We start from the raw sequence: 23,575 nt of genomic DNA on the forward strand, positions 1-23,575 counted from the left end.
TACAAACATGACAAAAACATATTCTTTCACAAGCTTACAAAATGAGTTTTCTGCTACATTAGACCTCCCACGGCATGCATTACTTCATAGTCTGCAACATTCCCCAATAAGGAACTCTTCATTTTTGCCTAAGGGAAAAAGAAATGGTGTTTTATAAAATCACCCTTATCACACACTAATATTGCCTATGAAAAACAGTTTTAGCTTTTAATCCAAGTTGATCCAAGTTACCCAAAGTTTCTTGATATTAGAAATTTGAAAAAATAAAAATACTGCTAATACTGTTTAAAAAAGAAGAAATTTAAATGTTAAAATTTTTAACACAATGTAAATTTTAGTTGTCTGATTTTTTTTTTGTATTTTAAAAATTTCTCGAGATTTTTAGGGAGAAAATTAAACTAAATTTAACATTGTAATTCAGTTTTTTTATAAATACAAATTACATTTTGTCATGATCACATTCCAGTTTTATTTTTAAGCAATTTAGTAAGAAATAAATTTAAACAGAATAGAGCTCCGTGTTAAAATGTAATTAATTCCAGTAAAATATTCTGCATTAAAAGCATAACAAAAAGTAATGGCCTCCTTAGTTACTCATCATCCAGGTAACCAAATATAGTTGATAACTAGTATCAGTTAATCTAGACACACTCAGGCTTGACTACTCCCAGCCTTGCTGAATCTAAACATCCCTTAAATGGAACATTTCCAGCAATATGAAATTGCTTTATATGACATTTTGATTGAGGCATGAAACACTTTTATTGTGACAAATATGCAAAAGTAGAGAGAGCATATATTTTTTCACAGCACTGTAATATAACACAAATGGCAGAATGATGTTTGTTGTTTTATGAAAAAATCTGGTTTGTACAAGTAGGATGAGTAAAGAGGGTCACAGTCTTTGTATTAAATTTTAAAGAGTGTAGGATGTAAGATGCAGCTTGTTTGACAGACCTTTCATGTTTTTCTAAGAGCTGACACTGATGTATCCCTTGTGCTCTGCCATCCCCCAAACCCAGCCTAACCAGAACAGAAATGTTTGCTATGTCATAAAAAGAGGTGAAGAAAACAGGAGCAGCAGTCACACACGTCTGTCCTCAGCATACAAGCTCATCTTAAAAAGAAATGATGTTTATTTAAACAGATCTCCTACATATATGTATATATATATATATATATATATATATATATATATATATATATATATTATATATATATGTATGTGTGTGTGTGAGTGTGTGTGGATAGGTAGATAGAAAGATAGATAGATAGATAGATAGATAGACAGACAGATGGATGGATAGATAGATAGATAGATAGATGGATAGATAGATCAGCATTACTGTGTACAGTGTTACACGGACTGCTGCCGATGGACATCAATATTACAGAATGCACCAACCTTACAGACCAAAACTACAATAGACGTTAACAGTGTGCCCTCAATGCCTGCTTCAGTGTTGAAACAAATCACATGAATTGGTTAAAATGAATTTAATAAGACTGGATGAATTGCAACGTCAAATAATGGCTGTAATTAGGTTTGCTGGCAGAAGCTGTATTCATATTGTGATTGTGATTCATATTGTGGTTATGCAAGGCAGTGACTGGGCCATTCCTGCAGCCCTAATGCCAGCACACACTTACACAATAACGCTGTAATTGCTCACTCACAGCACATGAAGCGTGTGCCGTGTCACATACTAGCATGCATTTGCGTCTGTTAGTCATTTAGTGTGCGCCTGTTTTTGCTGCTTAGAGGTGATGCTCTCTCTCTCTCTCTTTCTCTCCCTCTGTCTCCATCTCCTTCCTTTCTCCTTTCGTCCTTTTTCTTTTTCTCTCTCTTTCTCTCTGTTTCTGTTTCTCCCTCTCTTTTCTCTCCATCTCCACTCTTTCTCTCTTTCATCTCTCTTCTTTTCTTTTCTCTCTCTTTTTTCTTTTCTCTCTCTCTCTGTTTTTCCCTCGAAACCCTTCTCTCTCTGTTTCTCTCTCCTTTTCTCTTTTCTCTCTCTCTCTCTATCCCCTTCTTCTCTCTTTGTCTTTCGTCTTTTTTGTTCTTTTTTCTTTCTCTTTCTTTCAACTCCTTCTCCCTCTCCCTATTTCTTTTTCCCCGTTCTCTCTCTCTCTCTCTTCTCTCTCTCTCTCTCTCTCTCTCTCTCTCTCTCTCTCTCTCTCTTTCTCTCTTTCTCTATCTCTGTCTGTCTGGTTACCAGCGGCAACCATACAGAGAGGTGCAGAGTGCAGGTGTGTCAGAAATACAAATCTCGTTGCGTGTGTGTGTATGTGTGTGTGTGTGTGTGTGTGTGTGTGTGTGTATAGTAATCTATCTTGCATTTCCAGAATCTTGTATGTGTGTGCATGTGTACATGGTTTTTTACTGTTTTCAGAGATTTTAACAAAAGCATTGCATGTTATGACAGTCTGTTGTATTAGCAGAAATAATAGTATTTTCTGTGAGAACAGAAAGCCACTATTATGTTGTTTGGGGAAGAACACTAATCTAATGTGAATAATACATATAAAATGTAATATGTATGTCACTCAAAGTCAAGTCTCTTTACAAATAACATCAAAGCTGTGATTTGGTTGCAGGAATGAGGTGGAGACAAGTATCATACGTACATCACAGCTGATGACAGTTTTTCACAATAACACAAGTCTAACACAATAAAACTCTTAAAAAATAAAATAAATATTCCATAACATTGTGTTAAATGTGCTTTAACATTTCCTTCTGCCAAAACAACAGAAGCCCTTTTGTGTTACAGACAGAGCCATAAAAGTGTCGCAATACCAGGTTTCATTACGTACCCTGATGAATTGAATAATGTTTTGTTCCAATCAGTCTGTAAAGCATTTTACATCCCAGCTTGTTTACTGAATTGTATTCTGTATGTTTCAGCCTAATTCCAGTTTGTTTAGTTGTCACAGCTGCTGATCAACAGCTTGTTTAGAGGGAACAACAGGCACAGAATTTGATGTAATCCTGGTGTCACTCTCTTCTTCAGAGTCTGTTAAAACAGCCTGCTTATCTTACAGAAGTTAAGTAATGTATTAATGTTCTGTTTATGTATGTGTGTATTTGTTATCACAAAGAACAGCACAGGCAGAAATCAGATTTTGCTGTTGGAACTTATTGTATAAAACCATTTATAAAACAGGTTCCAGTCCTAAAATCTGATTGGCTGAACCGAACATTCGAAGCCGTTGTAAAACCCATGAAATGCGCACACATGACTGCCTCACAGCAACTGAATTGTATATCACTGTGCCACGGCACGAAAAAAACCCTTGTGCTGTTATTTGAATAATCCCCTGGACCACCAAGTATATTGATGAAATAAGAACCCATGTTTTGTTTAAACTGAGAGGCTGGCAGCTATGTTCTTAACTAGAACTAGGCAGGTCAGCGAGCTAACAGGCTAAAAGATAAACAGCCTAAACTCCATCATTAATATTACAGACTTGAATTAAAGTATTTACGGTCTGATTAACTGTAAAATGACAGTATAAAAGTCTAAAAATGTCACTTGAATTAATTACATGCTTTAACTGTTCGTGTTTCAGTCAGAAGTTGCGTCAAACCCAGGCTAAATCCCAAACAGCACTGTGTTCCCTAAATAGTGTGCTAGCTATGAAAGATTAGAAATTCTAGTCTCTACAGCCAAATAGTGCATCATTTATCGAGTATGTATGTAATTGAGTCCGAAATGACTATTTCTTAGCTATATTTTGTACCGTTGTGCTGCAGGATCCAGTATTTAAATTCTGATGTAGTGGAGTATGTAGGGAGCAGGGAGCAACCTGAGATTGAGCTTCAGCACGAGAAGAGGGGCGCCGCTGGTTTGGTGCCACGTAAGACTCGCAATGGTAATTTAGTGACCAAAAAGTACTTATTAAGCAAAGGTTTTGCATCAAACAGTGCTGTGTTATGAAATGTTCATTGTAATTTGACAAAAAGAAAAAAGAAATCATGAAATGACCGCAATATAGTGGTCCATGGTTGCTTGGCAATGATACCACACTCTAAAGAAAGTACATACTTGTTTAGTCAATTATTGTGAATAATAACTGAAATTATTATCTGAAAAATTGTGTATTTTATGATATTTTATGTTAGCTGACATTTTATAAAGGTAATAAGCCACTTGAGGTGTGTCTTACAGCAATTTTATCAAAGGGAAGGGAGTTTTCCACTTCGTGTTCTGCCTAAGAACACCCCTCCTGTGATAAAATCGCAGTAACGCACAGCCTGTTGTTGCTTATTGCTTTAATCAGCCTCATATATTACGATTATCAATATCTCTGTACCTTAATCACAACCTACAAGTGAATTCCTGCCTATTACTCACTATATTCTTTTGCATTCAGAACATTTTTTAGACAATTTGAGGTCATTACTGATCAATACATGGCTAAACTACTAAACAACTGCCTTTATGTACGTTACCATTCTGCACACATCTAAATTTTTTTCATTTTTTACAGCTTCCTAGTGTCCTTCTAATTATCTGAAAGCTGTGAACATAAAAGAATACATTTAAGGAGTTAACTGCAAAAATTGGCCTTATATTACTGAAAACATTCAAAAATTTTCAGCAGCAGACTTGTTCATGCTAATTCTAGTCAAAATGCCAATGCTCATATCCATCAAACATAAAACTGAATATTTTCAATAATCTTTATTTGTACATTTTCTTAATAACATGACAATCGTGCTTTATCATATGACACCATTTAAATACATATCCTGTGTATATTATGTTGTAGGCAGTTTAACAGTTAAAAATATACAAAACAATATTATTTCTTACTAGACATAAATTCTATTTGTTATAATAATTTTTATAATCATTGTCACTTCTCATCATTTCCATGATATATGTGCTTCGGTTTCTGAGATCAAAATATTATTGCAGAAAACAGCAACTCTTTTTCAAATGTTTCAACATTGAGACAATAACTTCAAATGTAATACAGACATTCACAGTTACATGTTTTACACGACACAGTTTTACAACAAAGTTTCCAGAGAAAACTGTGGTAAAGTAAGTAACTTTTGTACAAATTTCACAGGACATAGCCGTTTCACATTTCATAGGTGCTTTTCTCCTCGGAGTAAACATGTTTCGAATGACCAAATGCGTTTCACAGGTAGCTGCCATAGATCTGCAAACTATCGCTTTATCGTTGTCCTAAACACGCCGCGAGAATGCTCTGCGGACCCAAAATGGAAATTGTATAGAGCATATCTTGTAACAGTTTTTGAATTGAGATTGAAAGTCTTGTGCTTTTAATTTGTTATAGTACGCAATTTGTTTACAGGCTAATTACTCTGAAATGTGCTTTTCCAAACAACATTTCTTATTGTAAACCAGGGGAGTCAGACTGGGTTCCTTCCAGGTCGCAGCTCTGCAGACTTTAGCATTCCTCGCTAAAAACACATGATTCAACTCATCAGCTAATAAGCAAGTCTTCATGTGTTGAATTCAGAGTGCTGGAAGAGGAAAAACAAAACTCCTGACATTGTGTATGTTTCATGTGACTGAACTCATTTAAAGCAGTTTTACTTGCTGTTGTTGCATGATGGGCACCTTGCATTTCATGTGCCCTGCACAGCTGTGATTTGTGCGTAGCTGATGGGAAAATAGTTCAACTTCAAGCAGTCATGTACCCTACATCATAAGCATTTTTTCTGTCATGACCAATCTGATCAATGGTAAGGCAGGCCTTCAGTGGCAGTTAGAAGGCTCAGATTAGTGGCTGCAGTTTTTCACAGGTTTTGACAGAAACATAAAAGCAGCTTGTTTTTTTAGTTTGCTTGTTTTTGCTAGCAGCACCACATTTGCTAGTAACAGTTAAACGTTCTGCCTGTACACATTAAACAGTAGCTCACTGATGGTTACAACGTTGTTGTTGATTAGCAGCAATCAGAAAAAGAAAGTGTGTGCTAAGCTAAATGTGTTGTAGTCTACTGCTACTGGCTAATGATAATGCAGATTAAGCATTTGTCTCAAAATTTAGTTTTGTTCACATAACAAGGGGAAGTGACCTTCCCTTAACCCCTTAAATGGCCAGGACCCACTGGCAGGTCCAAAGTTTCACTAAACATTTCTATAACCTCAGAATAACTCAACCAGTTTGCCTTGTAGTCTTTGTATTTACTGAATACCGAGCCCTAGAATGTAAGCCTGGAGTTTTAGCTGGTTAACTTATTTCTGTGGAGCTGTGGCCTGGAGGAAACCAAGTCTGACACCCTTGTTGTAAACTGTCAGAATATAAAATATTAGCGGCGCTTTCTTTTTTTCTCCATTTTGATCACAGATATGGTCTAGCGTTTTGGCACATGAATGAATTACACCTGCACAGTCATGCACTCTGTTTAGCATCAATCTGTTTGGTCCTCAATCATTGAATTATGAGCTCAAACGCTCCTTTTCTTTCCTTTGCGGCAATCTGGAGATTCAGCTGTGCTTTGCCTTCCACTCATATTCCTGATAAGAAGCACAGAAGCGTAAACAGGACTGATATGACAGCACTGGTCGACAGGCGGATGCTGACACTAAAAAAAAAACCCTGTGGTTTTGTTTTTCCTTTTTTTTTTCTTTTCAAGTTCCATACTTTTGTACCCTGTCCTCTGTAACCTATACACTGCATGGCATAGATACGTTTTTGCTTTAGTCTATAATTTTGGTCCTCGATCACAACATTAAGTGTACAAAACATCCTAAAAAGAATTCTAAAAATGGTTTTCGATCACGTACAAGTAGTTTTCTCTTTTTTTTTTTTCTTCCAGCAAAGAAAATAAAATAGTAACAGTCTCTCTAACAAAAATATTGAAACGACAGATAGTGGGTCACCCAAGGGCTCTCCTAATTCAGATTTCTTTGTGCTTTATACTTGAAAGTAATATCACCCCACTTTCAAAGTAGGGGCATGGGGGTCGCTTGCCAGACATTTGTTTTGGATTAGCGACCAATGACCCGATATATATGTAATCTCTTGCATTTTCTCTTTGATATTTTACGCCTTCTGTGCGCTTCTGAGCAACACAAACTCTTTTATACCTCACTGATATAGCTTATGCATCACTGCACTGTGCTTTTAATTGAACTCACAGTATTAACACGTTAGAGACAGATTCACTCGCATACAGTATAATGGAATTCTTTTCTTTTTTGGATTTTTTTTTTTTTCTCTTTTGACACCAACACGCTTTGCTTTTACGTTTAGAACACCTACCCATGAGTGTGGTAGGTTTTATAAACGCGAAAGTCAAACTGTCACACATATATATTTTTGAAGATTGAATTAGATCATGTTTGGCCCCTGGAGGTAGATGATTCTATTATTGTATAAACATGGAAGTCCTCTGTATTGTTCGTCTTTGATTGCTCTCAGCTAGGGTTTAGACGTTGGCGTCTGCATTGCCGGGGTTGGCCGGGACGGCGTTATCAACCTGCTGCTGCTGCTGCGGTTGTGGCTGCTGCGGTTGCTGCTGTTGGGGTTGTTGAGCTTGCTGCGGTTGCTGCTGTACCTGCTGCTGCTGCACTGGTTGTGCTGGTTGTGCTGGTTGCGCCGGTTGCTGCTGCTGCTGCTGCTGCTGCTGCTGCTGTTGTTGTTCAGGCCCGTTCTCCTGGGCCTTCACCACATGCGGAGGCTGCAACATTATCCTGATCCGCTGCAAGAATACATCAGATGCCAGTGAGTGCGGATCATGGGACTCTCCCTAACTCACCCTAAGCCTACCATTCTACAACCTGCCAGTGAACTGAACCATTTTACAATTACTGTTAAAAGGCCCATTATCTGTTTCGATTGACTGGCGCATTCAAAGAAACATCCTGTGCAGAGCAGATTGTAAAGTTCCGACTGGAATCCTCTGGGAAAAAATAAACTTCAGCCACTCCTTGTGTAGGGGTGGATACTTTGGAAGGCTACAGTGATACATTTACTTGCTGACAGCAAAGAACAGTGCAACGTTTAATCACTTTCCTCAGCTTCCACTCCAATAACTCTGCTACAGACTGTCTGCAGGAACACCACTCCTTATCGCTTCAGTGTAAATGGGTGGGGCTAAACTGCTGTAGGCTGAAGGGAGACCAAATGCACTGCAAAAAATGATATTGTGGCACCCTAAAAACATCATCTAGTCGATATGTCGAATGTTTCTCATTATGAGACTGTTGTATTGTAAAATTGTAAGATTATTCAACTTACTTCTAGATGTTTTTACTTGATTTAAATAATTTTATCTTCAGAAATCTTGTTGCATTGGCAGACAATTTTGTTTGTTTCAAGACATTATCTGAGGCAATTACATGATATAAAATCTGTATTATAACTGTATCATATTTTTATGATGCATTCTTAAAATCTCATAATGAGAGACTTATTGATTGAATTGATGCGAATTGATTTCAAGTGAATTGATTTCACTTGCCAAGATAACATTTTTAATTTCGTCTACATATAAAGATTGTATGGACTAGAGATTATATTCTGAACAATATTAATAGTACATCAAACTCTCTTATTTCTAAAGGAAATTTGGTTTTCTACTCTATATTATCTAGATCATCTGAATGAGATCTTAGTTTTACTGCTGTTGCACTGTACAGTGGCTAGACTCAAATGACAAATTGAGCATTGTTACCTCCTTATATGTTCCCTTCATGTTAAGGAACATGTAGACCATGTAGCCTGGAATGAGGATCATAGAGGACAAGGCCATGAGCCAGCCCACACCTTGTCCCCACGCTGGGAACACATAGTTGTTCATGGTGAGGGGAACCATTTGGACTGCGCTGAAGAGGAACACTCCCTGAAGGAGAGGAGACGACATCATGCATTTAGAATATGGTTGATAAGCTCATTTACACAATGCCTTTGTGCAGCTCAAAAGCTAAAATGGCAGAATAGCTGGAAAAGATTGGAAAAAAATGAACTGCACTGAGAAGCCTCGGGTGCTCGCTGTGTTTATTTATGCTCTCTGCATTGAAACAGCAGTGGGTTAATGCAGTAGAGACAATCCTTTAAAAAAGCAGTGAATTCTTAAGGCTTCACCTTAAATTGGATCAGGGATGCCTCCAAAACAGGTCAATCTGATGCAATTTAAAAGCTAATTTGTAGGAATGCCCACAAATCAATTCTATAAAAAGTGAAAGGTAAGGTTAGGGGCTATGGGAAGGATATTTTTTTTTTCTTCTTCCAGTATTCAACATTTTGTCTTCTTCTAAGCTTTTTTAGCTGCGTTTACATGAATATTTTATATATTTTATACATTTTATAGTTAAATGTTTAAAAACAGATTAAAATGGTCAAAATAAACATATCTCCAACAGTTCTTTTTAATGTCTTATTTCTGATGAATATAAAACATAATACAGGCCTAAAAATAGTCAGTCATTATTTAGTCTGTATACACACTTGATTGGGTAAATTAGCTAAACTTTGTAAAGGACCTGTGCCACAATAAAAGCTGTTCAGACTGTTCACCTTCCATAAATGTAAGTTTGCATGAATGGAAGTCCCTCTGTTATGCTGGTAATTTTTTTCTTCCAGAATGCTGGTGGAATACATTTAGGTGGACTCACAAAACCTAAAGCGAACTACGATGTTTGTCTTCATAAGTGAGTAAGCAGTTTAACATTCACAAAAATGTTTTATTGTGTTTAAATGCTCATTTTTTATTGTGGTAGTTTTTTTTTATATGAAGAAAGCTGCAGATGTTCTGTTTAGTCTCAGCACAATCATCTTTGTGGAGAGGTGTGAACTGTTTTCACAGAAGAGAGATCATAACCCTCCCCTTTTACCCAAAATTGCTCACTTGCAGCTCAGCACAGTCACACAGTCAACAGTGTCCTAGTTAATCTGAGTAACAGTGGAAAATATTTTATTTGATTATGTTCATAAAAAATATTAATTGATTCATTCTATGGGCGGAGTAATGGCCACTAGGATGATGATGATGATAATACTACTACTACTACTACTACTACTACTACTACTACTAATAATAATAATAACAATAATAACAATAATAAACATTTCAAACAATTAATACAATAACCTCTTACAATACCGGCATGAACCAGAAGAAAACCCTCCTCTAACCCAGTGCATCAATCTAGAACTTTTACTATTGTTATTGCTGTTTATATTGTCATCAATCATTATTACCAAAATAGACAGGTTGGAAATAGATTATTGTCAAAGTGACTTTTAAAAAGATATATTTTGGTTAACCATGGATGTTATGAATAGGTCACTAAATAACTTACTTCTTAAATGCAAAGCAGCTCATGGACCTGGCTTGTAACTCACTCACTCATGTTTGGCAGGCTGAGCAGTCTCCACAAGGGGCCGCTATTACTTCTCAAATAGCTTTTGGTGCTTTGCATCGATGACACTATCTTGTTAAAAATGTCTGTTGACATTCATAACGTCCCCACTGGACTGGCTATTTTTAAACAAATTTTAGACATTCAAGTACTTTCTTTGTGCACTGTGTTTGTACTTTGCTTTCTCTCCTTTTTGTTATCTATGTTTTTCCCAGTATATCCTTTCCCTCCAGAACAGGCCACAAGATTGTGATCAGGCATGTGCAACAAAAAAGAAAAATTTACTTACAGCCACAATCAAAGGAGTGAAGAAGACCCAGCAGAGTTTCCACCATAAGCAGGGCTTGTATCCAATCATCTCCTGGATGTTATCATAGAACTTATTCACACCTAAATCAGCATGAAATCAGATAGGACACTTGAGCGGCCACATTTAGCTGTAAGCCAGAATGCCTGAAGACATTCTGACTGAAAACTTGAGCTGTTACACAACAGATCTTAATCATGTTCTAGAACCGTATTTGCTTACATGCCTACTGCAGTTCCAATTCAGAAATTTAACTACTCTTCAGTACATATTTGTAGATAGACTGTATGGACTGTATGTTCTGTATCTCCTAATGTCCATGCATGATTACCAGTGTGGCAATAACATGAGAAGGTTTTGTAGCTGAATGTTTAAACAAGTGAAACCCTCTAAGTTCCTCATGTAATTCTTACCATAGAACCAGGAGATAGAGATGCACTCGAAGAAAACCAGGAAAAGAAGACACATTCCACTGGCAGAGTAGTAGTCAAACAGTTTGAAGACGTAGAGGCCACCCTGAAAAAGTTAAGAAGACAAGCTAATGAATAAGGTACACTTTATACACCAGTTTTTTTAGACAATGTAGACTAGGACTTAATTGCACTCTCACAGTGGATTCTCCTTTGAGAGTCCTGTTAATCTACACTCTTAAAAACAAAGACTGATTTTTACTTGACCATTTTCTACACTCTCTTAACAATTACAGTTTCACAGGCTTTTTTGTTTCTGTTGCCTTATGCTTGTTATATTCAAATGACTTCTGTTCTAGCTGCCCTGTATTGTGCCTCATTCAATAAGCACCCTGGGCTGAAACACTCCTTATAACTTCAGCATGAATGGGCAGGGCTAAAGTGCTGTAGGCTTAATAGGTGGGTTTATGTAAATGTAGTGTTTTTTGTGATATTACTAAAACAAAGAATTTAAAGCATGCTGTTTTTGCAGCTTAATTTGCATATATGGAGTGTATAGACTGGAAGGTCCTTATATAGAAACATCAAGGAAATTTAGGTTTTCCAGGATATGGCCCCTTTAAATGGTCCTTAGCTGGGACACATGCTTCCAGAAGAATTTTTAAGCTTCTAAAAGGGTTGTTTAGACTCACAATTTAAAGAAAAATCCACTATAATGTTCTTTAGGCAACTAAAATGGTTTGTTTATGGCATCTCTCCAAAGAACCCTCTTTGCCACCTATATTGTCAGGAGTATAGATCTTGGCTTAATCCACATGTGCAAAGCCTGCCCAATAAACTACAAGTCTACCAAATTTGACACTCTATATTCTTTCACGACATCAGATGGTCATTTGTTTACCTGTGTGATATTGGACAGGCCGATAATGTAGGACACGACACACACACATGCAATGAAGATCTCTCGTCTTTTCCTCAGAACCCTCGGGAATTCATCCACCAGAGCAGTGATGAAGCCCTCCACAGTGCAAAACTGAAGACAATATTGACAATGGTTAGAAAATTACAAATAACTAGGGTACTCAATAGTCATCAGGTTACTCAATGGAAAAGAAATACCCAATGGGGAAACCGCCATGGCCTTTTATGCCACGAGAGAAGATCTAACGATTTCTGTGATATCTGTATTTTTTGTTTTGTTTTATTTAATATAATCATTGTGTATATTGTACTTAAACCCTGCAAGTATTATAGAAATACTCTTATATCATTTTAACATTTTTGTAAACAAAAGAGTAGATACAGCCAAGGGAGCTCTCACACTGGCTAGGACTTGAGGAGCTGTACTGTGAACCTATGTGTCATTTTAACCACTTAAATAGGAACTGACAGTGGAATCAACCAAACATACTTCTGATTTTCCATGCCTTAATATCATTGATAAAAATGCTGCTGATTAATTGATTGTTTCTTTTCTTCATCTGAAGCCTTAGAGATCTTTACAGAGAAGAAAATCTGGCATCTAGTGCATATTCTCAAAGCCGGCAAAGATAAAAACAGCACGAGAAGCATGGTATGCAAAAATTGCACGAAGAAGTCAAAGAAATAAAAGCGCCATTGAAAGCTCTGACAAGACCCAAGGCTCTGTGGTCTAATCGAGGTAATGCAAGGAGACAACATAAACCCTTGTCATTCCACGTCTGGCCACTAGGGGAGCCGGAGCAGCCGCATTTTGCAAACCTGCATGGCTGATCAGAGATCCGCTGTTTGTTTACACCTGTTTTCTAGGTCAGATCTTGAATTTGTAATGCTGAATATTCTCACCTGGCTGTCAATTCCCAGCATCAGCAGCATAGAGAAGAAGAGGATAGCCCACAGTGGTGAGATGGGTAACTGCGTCACTGCTTCTGGGTAAGCTAAGAAGGCCAGGCCGGGTCCTGTGGATGAAAAGCATTGAAGCCTGAATAAAATGGCGAGACTTGCTAGTTTGCTGGTTAGAATTATTGGTAACATTTTATCACAACAGGCCCTAATAAACAGCACCGTAATCATTATCTAATACTTTGTTAAAGGCTGTTAATAATGACATAACAGTTACATAAGCATTAACAAATGGCATAATTTGAATTATTACCCATTTATTGAGATAGTTTGGTAATAATCACTAGTGCTAGTGATTTTATTTATATTTAGTACTCTTAATCTTACAGTAATAGACTAAGTAATCTTAAAATATGAAATATTTACTTATTTACATAGAAACTTTTCATCATACTTATGAATGCATCATGTGTCTTTGTGATGCAAAAATGTTTTCTTAATACTGAGATAATCATTATTAAATGATTAATAAATACTTTTTTAAACATTTATGGTCATTATTTGGACTCCTAATATGAAGTTGCAACTTTACAATTGCATTTATAAGAATATACTTTATACTTTATTACACTGGAATATAACAGTTTTAATTCACAAATTGAATAAAACAAATTATTTAACTTTATTGTTAGATTTTATTAAGGTTTTCATCTCTCCTTCTAATGAAAGTGCAAATTACAGTGGTTACTGCTCACATTAGGTGATATTTGGTTACATAATGGCAGCACTATAGTGAATTTGTACATTACCTGATGCAGCTACATCAGCTATGGGTCTCTTTGTCACATGAGCCATGAAGCCCACAATAGAGAAAATAACAAAACCAGCAAACATACTGGTCGAGGAGTTTATACAGCACACAATGATGGAGTCTCTGCACAAAAGAAGGACAAAGATGGACATCAGACATTTCGTAACTGACCTGATGTTCAATACAAAAACAACTGAAGAATTAATTATGTAAGCAGTGGGTACCCAGATGAGAACTCAGTGGTTTAATTACATGGAAATTCAAGGCAAACACCGGTTTTGTTTATTCATATCCTCATACATTAGCCAGTTGATGGGTCTTTAATTACAGTCAACAATTCTGGGCACAATTAAGGCAAGTGCTAGTGGCAAGAATTAAGTTAAAAGAGCCTGCAAAGGACTTAAAACGACAACAGTCTGTAGTGATCAGACAGATGTTTGGCCACTTTGCGAGGAAATGCAGCTGTATTTGGGAATCTCATTTGATTAGACTGACTATACCTGTAAACATTGTTATTGAAAGGGTTGTAGCTGCCAAGTGCAATCAGAGACCCCAGACCCAAACCATACGAGAAAAAAATCTGAGTAGCAGCATCCAGCCACACCTGAGGAGAGAAGAGAAGAAGTGAGTGACAGCAGAGAAAAGATGGTAGAAGAAAGTAGAAGAAAAAGGGAGATAAAAGATGATGGTAGAAGAAAGTAGTAGACAAGAGATGACAGAAGAGAAAAGGAGGAGCAGAGAAAAGAAAAGAAGAGAAGAGAAGAGAAGAGAAAAGAAAAGTGACAAAAGAAGAGAAGAAGTAAAAGAGAAGAAAGGAGAAGAAAGCACAAGAGAAGAGAACAAAATACAAGACAAGAGGAGAGAAGAAAGCAGAAGAGGAGGGAAGAGAAGAGTTATTCAAAAGAAGAGAATGAAGGAGAAGAGAAGAATGTAGAAGAGAAGAATGTAGAAGAGAAGAGAAAAGAGAAGAGAAAAGAGAAGAGAAGAGAAGAGAAGAGAAGAGAAGAGAAGAGAAGAGAAGAGAAGCAGAGAAACAATCTCTCATTTTGTAAAGGCGTAGGTGCGTTCATCACATGTGTTTAACTGTTGGTTTGTTTGCTGTTTGTTTAGTTGATGATTGGTTTACTCTGGTTGTTTGCTGTGAAATTACCTCTGACTCTTTGAGCTTCTCAAAATCAGGTGTGATATAGAACATGATTCCCTCTTTCGCCCCAGGCAGAGTAACCCCACGGATGAACAGAATGAATAACATGAAGTAGGGGTAGGTGGCAGAGAAGTAAACAACCTAGAAAACAAATATATATATATACATTTGTGTGACTGTTTGTTCTATCACAGATGTTTTGAAGCGTGGAACTATATGAAATATTGGATTAATTTAATTCAAATGTGTACATCATTTCCACATGAAACATATGTACATATCTGTATCTATCTATCTGTCTATCTATCTATATATAGACATATAACATAATGTTCATCAACACAACTATTGTCAAAAGTAAGTCAAATTATGTTCATATAATATGTCAGTGTTGATGTAACATAAGCGATGATATCTAAAAGATATTTATAGATGGTTTACCTCTATGGCATTTGGTTGAAAGCTATCAGCATATTTAATTTTCAGGCTATTTCAGTACAGCATTTTAATTGGTTGGCAACTAGATGATGATACATTATGCACCTGTCAGTCAAACTAGGCAAGGAAAGTATCTATGCTATCTTCAAATGAACCACATGCAGAAGAAACAACAGATAGTCTGGTAGACGTGGTAGTAATTTATGTCATCATTACAGCTCACTGCAACAAATTCTTGACAATCAGAGAAAGCTCAAACCTTTCCAGTCCAGCTAACACCTTTCCAGATGCAGAAGTACACAAGGACCCAAGCAATGGCAAGAGTTATTGCTAATGGAACCCGGATCTGGCCAGGTTTCTCCAAGCCATCAGTGATGTCATGCACGTTGCGCCTGTTTTAACATGTACAGCAACAGCCATTCATCCAACAGTCATCTAAAGAGAACGTTTACTCAAGAAACATGCAGTTTTCATAATTTAAATGGTCTTTCAAGCTATATTCTAAAGAAAAAACAAGCTCTTTGATATTTAAAGGATTTTTCTGCAAGATCTTACTCCCAGAACTCCATGACTGCACTAGTGAGGTTGGTGGTATCTGCAATGCTGTAGTTTGTAAAACATCTCTCCGTGTTCCATGGATTGTTGCATGATTTCCATGGAAGGTCCTGCAATAGGAGGATTAACATGCTGTTGTCTTTTTCTTTTACCTATAAAAAACTGATGGTGGTTTCTGCCAAGAATGGCATTCATGACGGACAGATTACTTACACTTGTAAATGAGTTGTACAGGTAGTACAAGGCCCAGGCAATGATCACAATGTAGTAAATGTTAAGCCAGAAGGAGAGAACTGCTGCAGCAAGTCCAACACCTGCAGTGAGAACATACATAATTACACAATGCAGCGAGGAATCCATCTATTGCCAACACTTTCTAATGTTGTATTACAGTTTGAAGGCAGATGCATGGCAAAAAGCCCCAGGGTTGAATTAGCATCTACAGTGCTGAACAGACACATAGTGCTTGTTTAGGTTCAGCTGCACACAAATGGACAAATGGACTCTATAAGTGTTAATTCAGCTCTGGAGATTTGACTGTAAATTGCATGCATTATAATGCAGCCTTTTGCTCCTTTTATTGGACAAATCAGCTCCCTCGAGTTTCAAATTAAGTTACTGTGCAGCCCTAAAAGTAAATGTAGACTTGACTGAATGTTGCCTCCTGTGACCTTATTTGGTGCTCTGCATGTCTTAGACTGGCTAGTGTGTAAAAGGTCAGTGTGGGAGGTGGGGTTAAACACTGAGTTTAATGTTTGGAGGTTCATTTTAGGTACAATATGACTACACAACCCATCAACCTAGACCTCTAGACTCTACACTCCTACAAATAAAGATGCCTAAAGGGTTATTTCCATTATGCCATAGAAGAACCACTTTTGGTCCTCTAAAGAACCTTTCAATGCATGGTTCTTTGGTGAACCATTTTTATAAACGTGTGACGACATAGAAAACTGAGAGGAATGAGAACAATCTTTATAAGGTTTAAAGAACCTCCATATAATTTAAAGGTTCTTACACAGGTATAGAACTTTTATATTATGTGAAGGGTCTTTAAGCCTTTAGAAAGGTTCTTTACACTCACACATCTCTTTTTCAACGATTGCTCCTTCAGGAACCAAAGTGGTTCTTTTTTGGCTTCACTCAAAAACACTTTGTTATACTCATAGATTTAAAAGTCCCCAGTCGGTTCTAGGCTTTGATATACGGTTTTAGGTAAATACATGTTAAAACTGTTCTTTAAAGGCTCCATAGGAAGATTTTTTAGTGCACCAAAAATGGTTCTCCTGATTTTTAAGAGAGGCTATACTCCAAAATGATTCTTTACACACTACCACAGAAAAAATATTTTCTCTAAAGAACCTTTCAATATTTGCAAAAGAGATATGTGAGTGTGAAGAACATTTTTAGAGTTTAAAGAACCTCCATATCATGTAAAGGTTCTAGGAAGAACCATAAAATTAGTATTGATTCTTTACACTACGTGAAGGTTCTCTAAAACTTCAAAAGGTTCTTCAGACAAGTTCTAAAGGTTCTTTAGGAAACCAAATGTTCTCTATGGCTTTGCTCAATGACACTTTTTTGTTTATTTTGATTTAATGTTCTACCTAAAAACCTTTCATTGAAAAAACTTTACATGAACTTCAAAAGGTTCTTCACATCTGCACCTGCACTTCTCAAATAGCTAAATGATTCTTTAAAGGCTCCACTGAAATGTTCCTTAGGGTGCCAAAAGTGGTTCTCCTATTGCATCTCTCTAAAGAACCTTTTTGGCGTCTTGTTTTTCGAGAGTGGCTATACCTGTAAGACACTATACCTTTGAACATCGGAGCTAGCTTCCACACTCCGAGTCCGCCGATGGACGTGTACTGACCGAGGGCACATTCAAGCAGAAACAAGGGGACCCCGGCGAATATGAGGGTCAGAAAGTAGGGAATCAAGAAGGCCCCTGGGGTGGCACAAGACACAAGGCACGTGAACATGACGTCATGTCTAAGCACATCAATCCATTAATCTGTAACCATGAAAAGCTTGTTACATCACCATTCTTGGGAGGACCACCCTCAAGACACTTTGTTCTTTTGGTGCCACCAAGCAGCTGCAACTGCACTTACCTCCTCCGTTCTTGCCGCACAGGTAAGGGAACCTCCACACGTTGCCCAGACCAATGGCATAGCCAACACACGACAGCAAGAAGTCAAACTTTCCCCCCCACGTCTCCCTGTCCGGCACAGGCTTCTTCTTCTTCTTCTGCTCCTCTTTGCTCTCTTCTGCTTTGGGTCTGTCGTTGGTGGTCACCTCGTTCAGCTCCGTAACTACCTGGCCGTCCGTGCTTTTGGTGCCGTTGGTCGCCATCTCTATGGGTTTATTAGCAGCTTGTGGTCGCGATGTTTTTATTTCTTTTTTTCTCTCGTGTTTTTTTTAACCCCCGCTTGAACAGCAGCGCCAGGCAGCTCGTCAGTTGCACTTAACCTGGAGACACGAAATCAAATTATTGGTCCTCGTATCGAGCTCGTTTTCTCTCGTGGCGTTTTCAGCGCGAGTTGATCTCTCATTTCACATGGAGGTCTCGTTGTTGATTCAGTCAACGGGTCAGTATTTCAGCGCTAGCCACTCGTTCATGTGTCTGGCTTTCGTGCACGTTCGTTCGTTTACATTCGTGGCGTAGCCTAAAAGATATATCCTGACCTGAGAGTCCACTGTGGTCAGAAACAAATAACCAAAAATGACCACAACAATTTTTTCTTATTGGATAAACTGACGCTGTTATAAGTACGTGGTAATAATCATTATTACAACAATTTAAAGCCATGTGATCAATGCAAAATGAACATTATTACTTGCCTAATGAACGTTACACTGTTTTTTTTCTACTACATATTTATTTCTACTATTTATTTCCCTGAAATGCTTGTTTATTTCATATGTTTATTTACAAAATGAACGGAAATGGAAACTCACTTTACGTGTCAACGAGCGCATCGTAGCGTGCCATTTTTGGACACTTCACCAAAATAACTAAAACAGTTCCTTCTCCAAACTCCCCAAAACAAGTACTGACTGTTTCAACGGGCTCCTGTTCAGAGTCATGCGATATAATGTCCTGAGCAATGATTATAACGCACGGAGAAGCGACTGAGCCACTGAGGACACCGTGCGCAAAGCTTTACGCACCAGGCTGTGCACTCTGTCCACCCTTTGTCTGTCACAAAGAGCGAGCAGAATGACCAGTTCGCGCAAACACTTTGAATAAACAAGCAAAATAATGCCAAAGGGACTTATTTGCAAGTCCAAACAAATCGAATCGTATTTCTGCTGGGTTATAGATTAGAAGCATCACTAATAGACAATGTATTCCTTTAATTGCATTTTTTGGCACAGCAAGTTGGGCTAAGTGCATGAAGGATTTTGACATTAATGCTTATTTAAGTGCATCACTAAAGAGTAAATGAGGAAAAAGAATGTCTACTTACAACAAATTCCAGAGCTCTTCCAAAGGGGTTTTGTTTGCGGCCGCGAGTCGTGCAACGAGGTATCCGTAGATTCCTCTCCAAGTTGTAAACTTCCAGTGTTACTTGGAACATAAATATATTTTATTTCCATTAAAAGACTTGAAACGAACCCCAAAACGGTCCTGGGGGGGGCAGGAGTCCAGGTGCCTCGCTGCGGGGAGCTGTCCAGAGGCAGGCAGTGCTGAAATAAAGGAGCTGTCCACAGGCAGGTAGTGCTGAAATACACAAGGAGCTGTCCACAGGCAGGTAGTGCTGAAAAGAAGGAGCTGTCCACAGGCAGGCGGTGCTGAATCCACCAGAGAAGGAGCAGCTTCGCCTTGTGCGGCTCTCTAACATCAACAAGCAGGAACGCGGAGGGGAGCACAATTCCCAACTCGCATCTACATAGCCTCAATGTCATCTGAAAGTCGATCCCTCCGCTTCTGTTTCTCTCTCTCTCTCTCTCTCTCTCTCTCTCTCTCTCTCTCTCCCTCTCTCTCTCGCGCTCTCTCTCGCGCTCTCTCTCCCTTGCTCCCCCCTCTCTCTCTCTCTCACTCTCTCCTTTCTCGTCTTTCTGGCACTCGACATGCACAGCAGCACGGTCAGCGTGCATATGGACAGTCCTCCAGGTAAAGTTGATAACTTATGTTTTTTATGTGGATTTTATAAAGAGCCAGTGTTTGCATTTGTGCTGAATGAATCCTGAATGGACCTTACAGCCAAGTCCCTGTGAAAAATTCCTGTGATATCTGAGTGAAAAATGACATAAAACACCTTATCAGCATTTGAGAGCATTACATGGGGATGTTTTGGCTGCACAATTTTAAAATTTTGCACCAATTATTTCCGGACTCTAGACAGGCTTAAGTTCTAGTGAAATTCTTCATGCAGCACACGATGACTCACACGCTTCACCCATTCATCTGTCCTCCTCAATGTTTGTGGATTTGAAATGATGAAAAGGGAAAAAAGGAAAAGAGGAACCACTTTTTTTTTTTTTACCTTATGCACCCACTACCCACCCCAAAGCAGAAAATGTCACCCCTATAATCCCAGCCCACCTCAAATGACTATACATCTAATGTGTTAAATGCTGAGACATATATATCACACCTGAGGTAAAGATGGCAACCGTAGGGAAAAATAATGATTGCTACAATCATGCCCTCTAAGTGATGACATACAACTGGAGCATGAAAAACAATTATGAGTGTGTCTGAAATACTAATAAGGCTGAATTACAATCCAGGTTTGTGGATACAGCTTGACTGGAATGTGGTGGACAAAAGGAATGTGGCCTGTGCTTTGGATGCTGAGCCATCTTTAGAGAAATATTTGGTAAGTAAAACTTATTATTAGTCTATTAGTCTATTAGTCTATTTTGATTTACAATGAACAAGCAGCTCTGTATGTTTCATGTATCACATTCCCATATATATGTATATATATATATATATATATATATATATATATATATATATATATATATATATATATATATATATATATACATATATATAGAAACGATTCAGGGAAAAAAAAACTGGTTCTTCTTCTGTCTAAAAATAAAGGTGCCCTGAAGATTTACTGATTCCCCAAAGAACCAAGTGTGATGAACCTTTTTACAGATAAAAAGAACCTTCACAATGGTTGGTTCTTTAAAAAAACTCATTCAAAACCTAAATGGGTCCTTAATCATTCTTAGATCAGATGTGAGGGTCTAGGAAACACCTTTAATTGGTATACAGAAACTTTGCACTATGTGGAAGATGTTTCCACTTTACAAAGACTCTTCACATTTGTACATTTCATTTACAAAAATGGTTCTTTGATGGAGGATTCTTTGAAAGGTTCTTTAAAGAAAAAATGAATGGTTCTTGGTTAAGAAGAATGGGCTGTAGAAAAAACCTTTATGTTGCATGGAGGTTCTTTAAACTTTAAAAAGGTTTCTTTGAAATGACACAGTTTATTTAAAAAAAAATGGTTTATCGAGCCATCCACCAAAAAGTTCTTAAGGGATCCAGTTGTGGTTCTTCTATTGCATCTGTCCCATTTTGACACCTTTTCTTATGAGTTTACTATTTGACGTTTTCTTCATTTGATATTTTTCCTTCCAAAATGTTTACGACTCACCTGTAGTTTGCTAAAAAAATCAAAACTTTCCATAGATTAACTGCTTTTGCCTCACTAAAGAACCTTTCCATGGATGGTTCCTTAAAAACCCATTTAAAATCTAATTGAGTCGTAATGTTGTGTCAAGGTTTTTCAAACGTTTGAAAGGTTTTTTGTGCCATCCACTGAGAGGTTCTTTAAGGAACCAACAAGGTGCTTCTATGGCATCTGCCCCAGTTTGACACCTTGTCTGATAAGATAATTATTTGATTTTGCCTTTATTTGATATTTTTCCTTCAAAATGTCTATAACTCACCTATAATTTGCCAGTTGTTAAATGCTGCTGAAGCATTCAGTGCAGTAGTGGAGAGTGAAACAGCTCTTTGGAGGGATTTGGGTCACACTAGTGTAGATTTCACATCCTCTGTCATGCCTTGGCTCAGAGTAGTAGAGCTGAAATGGCAGCAGATGGCAAACCAATGAGGGGTGAACTAACCTACTAATGATACTACACAAAATTTAGCATCACAACTTCCATCTGGCTGGATCTCCCTCTGGTAATGGGTTGTGAAAACATGGCATATTTATGCACCTGCTGTGGACACGTAAAGTGCCTGTGAATTACTGGTGTCTGCCCTCCAACCCCTGCACTGCCTGACATGCTGCTGTCTCCCTGTTGAGACCTGCTTCAGCTCTGCGTCATGGCATTTTAATATACAGCAACTCTTTTACTCACTGATGATATTAAACAAATCCTGTTAAAACTAAAGCTTCCTAAATTGTTCATGACTTGACTTTACAGATCTTGGAAAACACTTTCATTTATATGCAACTTTTACATTATATGTATTTAAAAGGGTTCCACATAGGGTTCTTTGAGAGATGCCATAGAAAACCTGTTGTTGGTTCCTTAAAGAACCACACTAAAAAGAAAATTTGTGAGTATGAAGAGCCACATAATGTGAAGATTCTTTACCAATTTATGGTTCTTCCTAGAACCTTTCTATTATGTGCACGTTCTTTCAAACTTCTTCAAAAGGTTCTTTACACACACATATCTCATTTGCAAAAGTGGTTCTTAAAAGGTTCTTTAGGGAACAAAAAATGGTTCTTCAATTCTTCTGTGCACTGTGCATAGAACTCTTTAGGGTGTATGTGGAGGTTCTTTAAACTTTAAAAATATCCTTTACACTCACACATATCATTTACAAAAAGGTTCTTTAAAGATGCGTTCACTGAGATTCTTCAGGGACCCTAAAGGACATTTAGATTTTTTTTAAAACAACAACAAAAAAAAATTGAAACAGCTGGACTCTTCAGAAAACCAAAACTGGTTCTCCTTCACTCTAAAAATAGGTGCCACAAGGGTTCTTTGAGTGATGCAATAGAATAACCAATTTTGGTTCTCTAAAGAATCAAGTGTAAAGAATCTTATAACCGGCTTAAAAATATTCACATTATGTAAGAGTTTTTCTAGAACATTTACAAGCCTTTAAAAAGGTTCTTCAGTCTCATATATCTCATTTACAAAAATCATTCTGTAAAGAACCATGCATCAAAAGGTTCTTTAGGGAACCAAAAATGGTTCTTCTCTGGAACTGTGCAAAGAACTCTTTATGGTGTGTGTGGAGGTTCTTTCCACTTTAAAAGTGTTCTTTACACTCACAAATCTAAAAAAAAAGGTTGTTTAAAGAAGCATCCACTGAAAGGTTCTTTAGAGAATGAATGAAAAGACCTTTGCCATAAAAACCTTTTAGCTCACTCTTAAGAACATTTCAACTAAATTGAAACAGCACAACTCTTCAGAGAACAAAAACTAGTTGTCCATCACCCTTAAAAAATGGTGCAGCAAGGGTTCTTTGAGTGAAGCAATAGAATAAAAATAATAATTTCTGGTTCCCTAAAGAGCGAAGTGTAAAATATCTTTTTACAAGCTTAAAGAACTTTCATACAATACAAAGATTTTACACCACTTTAAGGGTTCTCCTAGAATCTTTACATTATGTGGAGGGTCTTTAAGCTATTAAAAACATTCTTCACACTCACATATCTCATTTATAAAAACAACTCTTTAAAGAATGATCAATTGAAAGGTTCTCTAGGGAAACAAAGGAGGTTCTGCTATGGCACCACCCCAAAG

At 37.5% G+C, this 23,575-nt stretch overlaps 1 protein-coding gene across 1 annotated transcript; it reads right to left on the reverse strand.

Annotated features, from left to right (window-relative positions):
- Positions 1 to 7,270: 7,270 nt before the first annotated feature.
- Positions 7,271 to 19,802, reverse strand: slc6a1a (solute carrier family 6 member 1a). The gene is made up of 15 exons (XM_036591423.1): positions 19,306 to 19,802; positions 17,947 to 18,304; positions 17,649 to 17,780; positions 16,046 to 16,146; positions 15,833 to 15,942; positions 15,537 to 15,669; positions 14,846 to 14,980; positions 14,196 to 14,299; positions 13,694 to 13,818; positions 12,888 to 13,000; positions 11,965 to 12,096; positions 11,067 to 11,169; positions 10,636 to 10,736; positions 8,660 to 8,827; positions 7,271 to 7,684 (listed from the first exon to the last, which is right to left on the reverse strand). Exons 2-15 carry the CDS (start codon positions 18,185 to 18,187, stop codon positions 7,412 to 7,414), a joined length of 1,971 nt encoding a protein of 656 aa, XP_036447316.1. The 5' UTR covers positions 18,188 to 18,304; positions 19,306 to 19,802; the 3' UTR covers positions 7,271 to 7,411.
- Between the last annotated feature and the right edge of the window lie 3,773 nt (positions 19,803 to 23,575).

The sequence above is a fragment of the Colossoma macropomum genome, unplaced genomic scaffold (assembly GCF_904425465.1).
Source record: "Colossoma macropomum unplaced genomic scaffold, Colossoma_macropomum, whole genome shotgun sequence".
NCBI classification, from domain to species: Eukaryota; Metazoa; Chordata; class Actinopteri; order Characiformes; family Serrasalmidae; genus Colossoma; species Colossoma macropomum.

What these genes read in the sequence shown, in the direction of transcription:
- slc6a1a (XM_036591423.1), bottom strand. Translation starts at nt 18,187, where the DNA reads ATGGCGACCAACGGCACCAAAAGCACGGACGGCCAGGTAGTTACGGAG. An exon ending in AGCTGATGTAGCTGCATCAG is followed by an intron (nt 13,001 to 13,693) that starts GTAATGTACAAA and finishes TTTCATCCACAG; the next exon opens with GACCCGGCCTGGCCTTCTTA. An exon ending in CTCTATCTCCTGGTTCTATG is followed by an intron (nt 10,737 to 11,066) that starts GTAAGAATTACA and finishes ATGCTGATTTAG; the next exon opens with GTGTGAATAAGTTCTATGAT.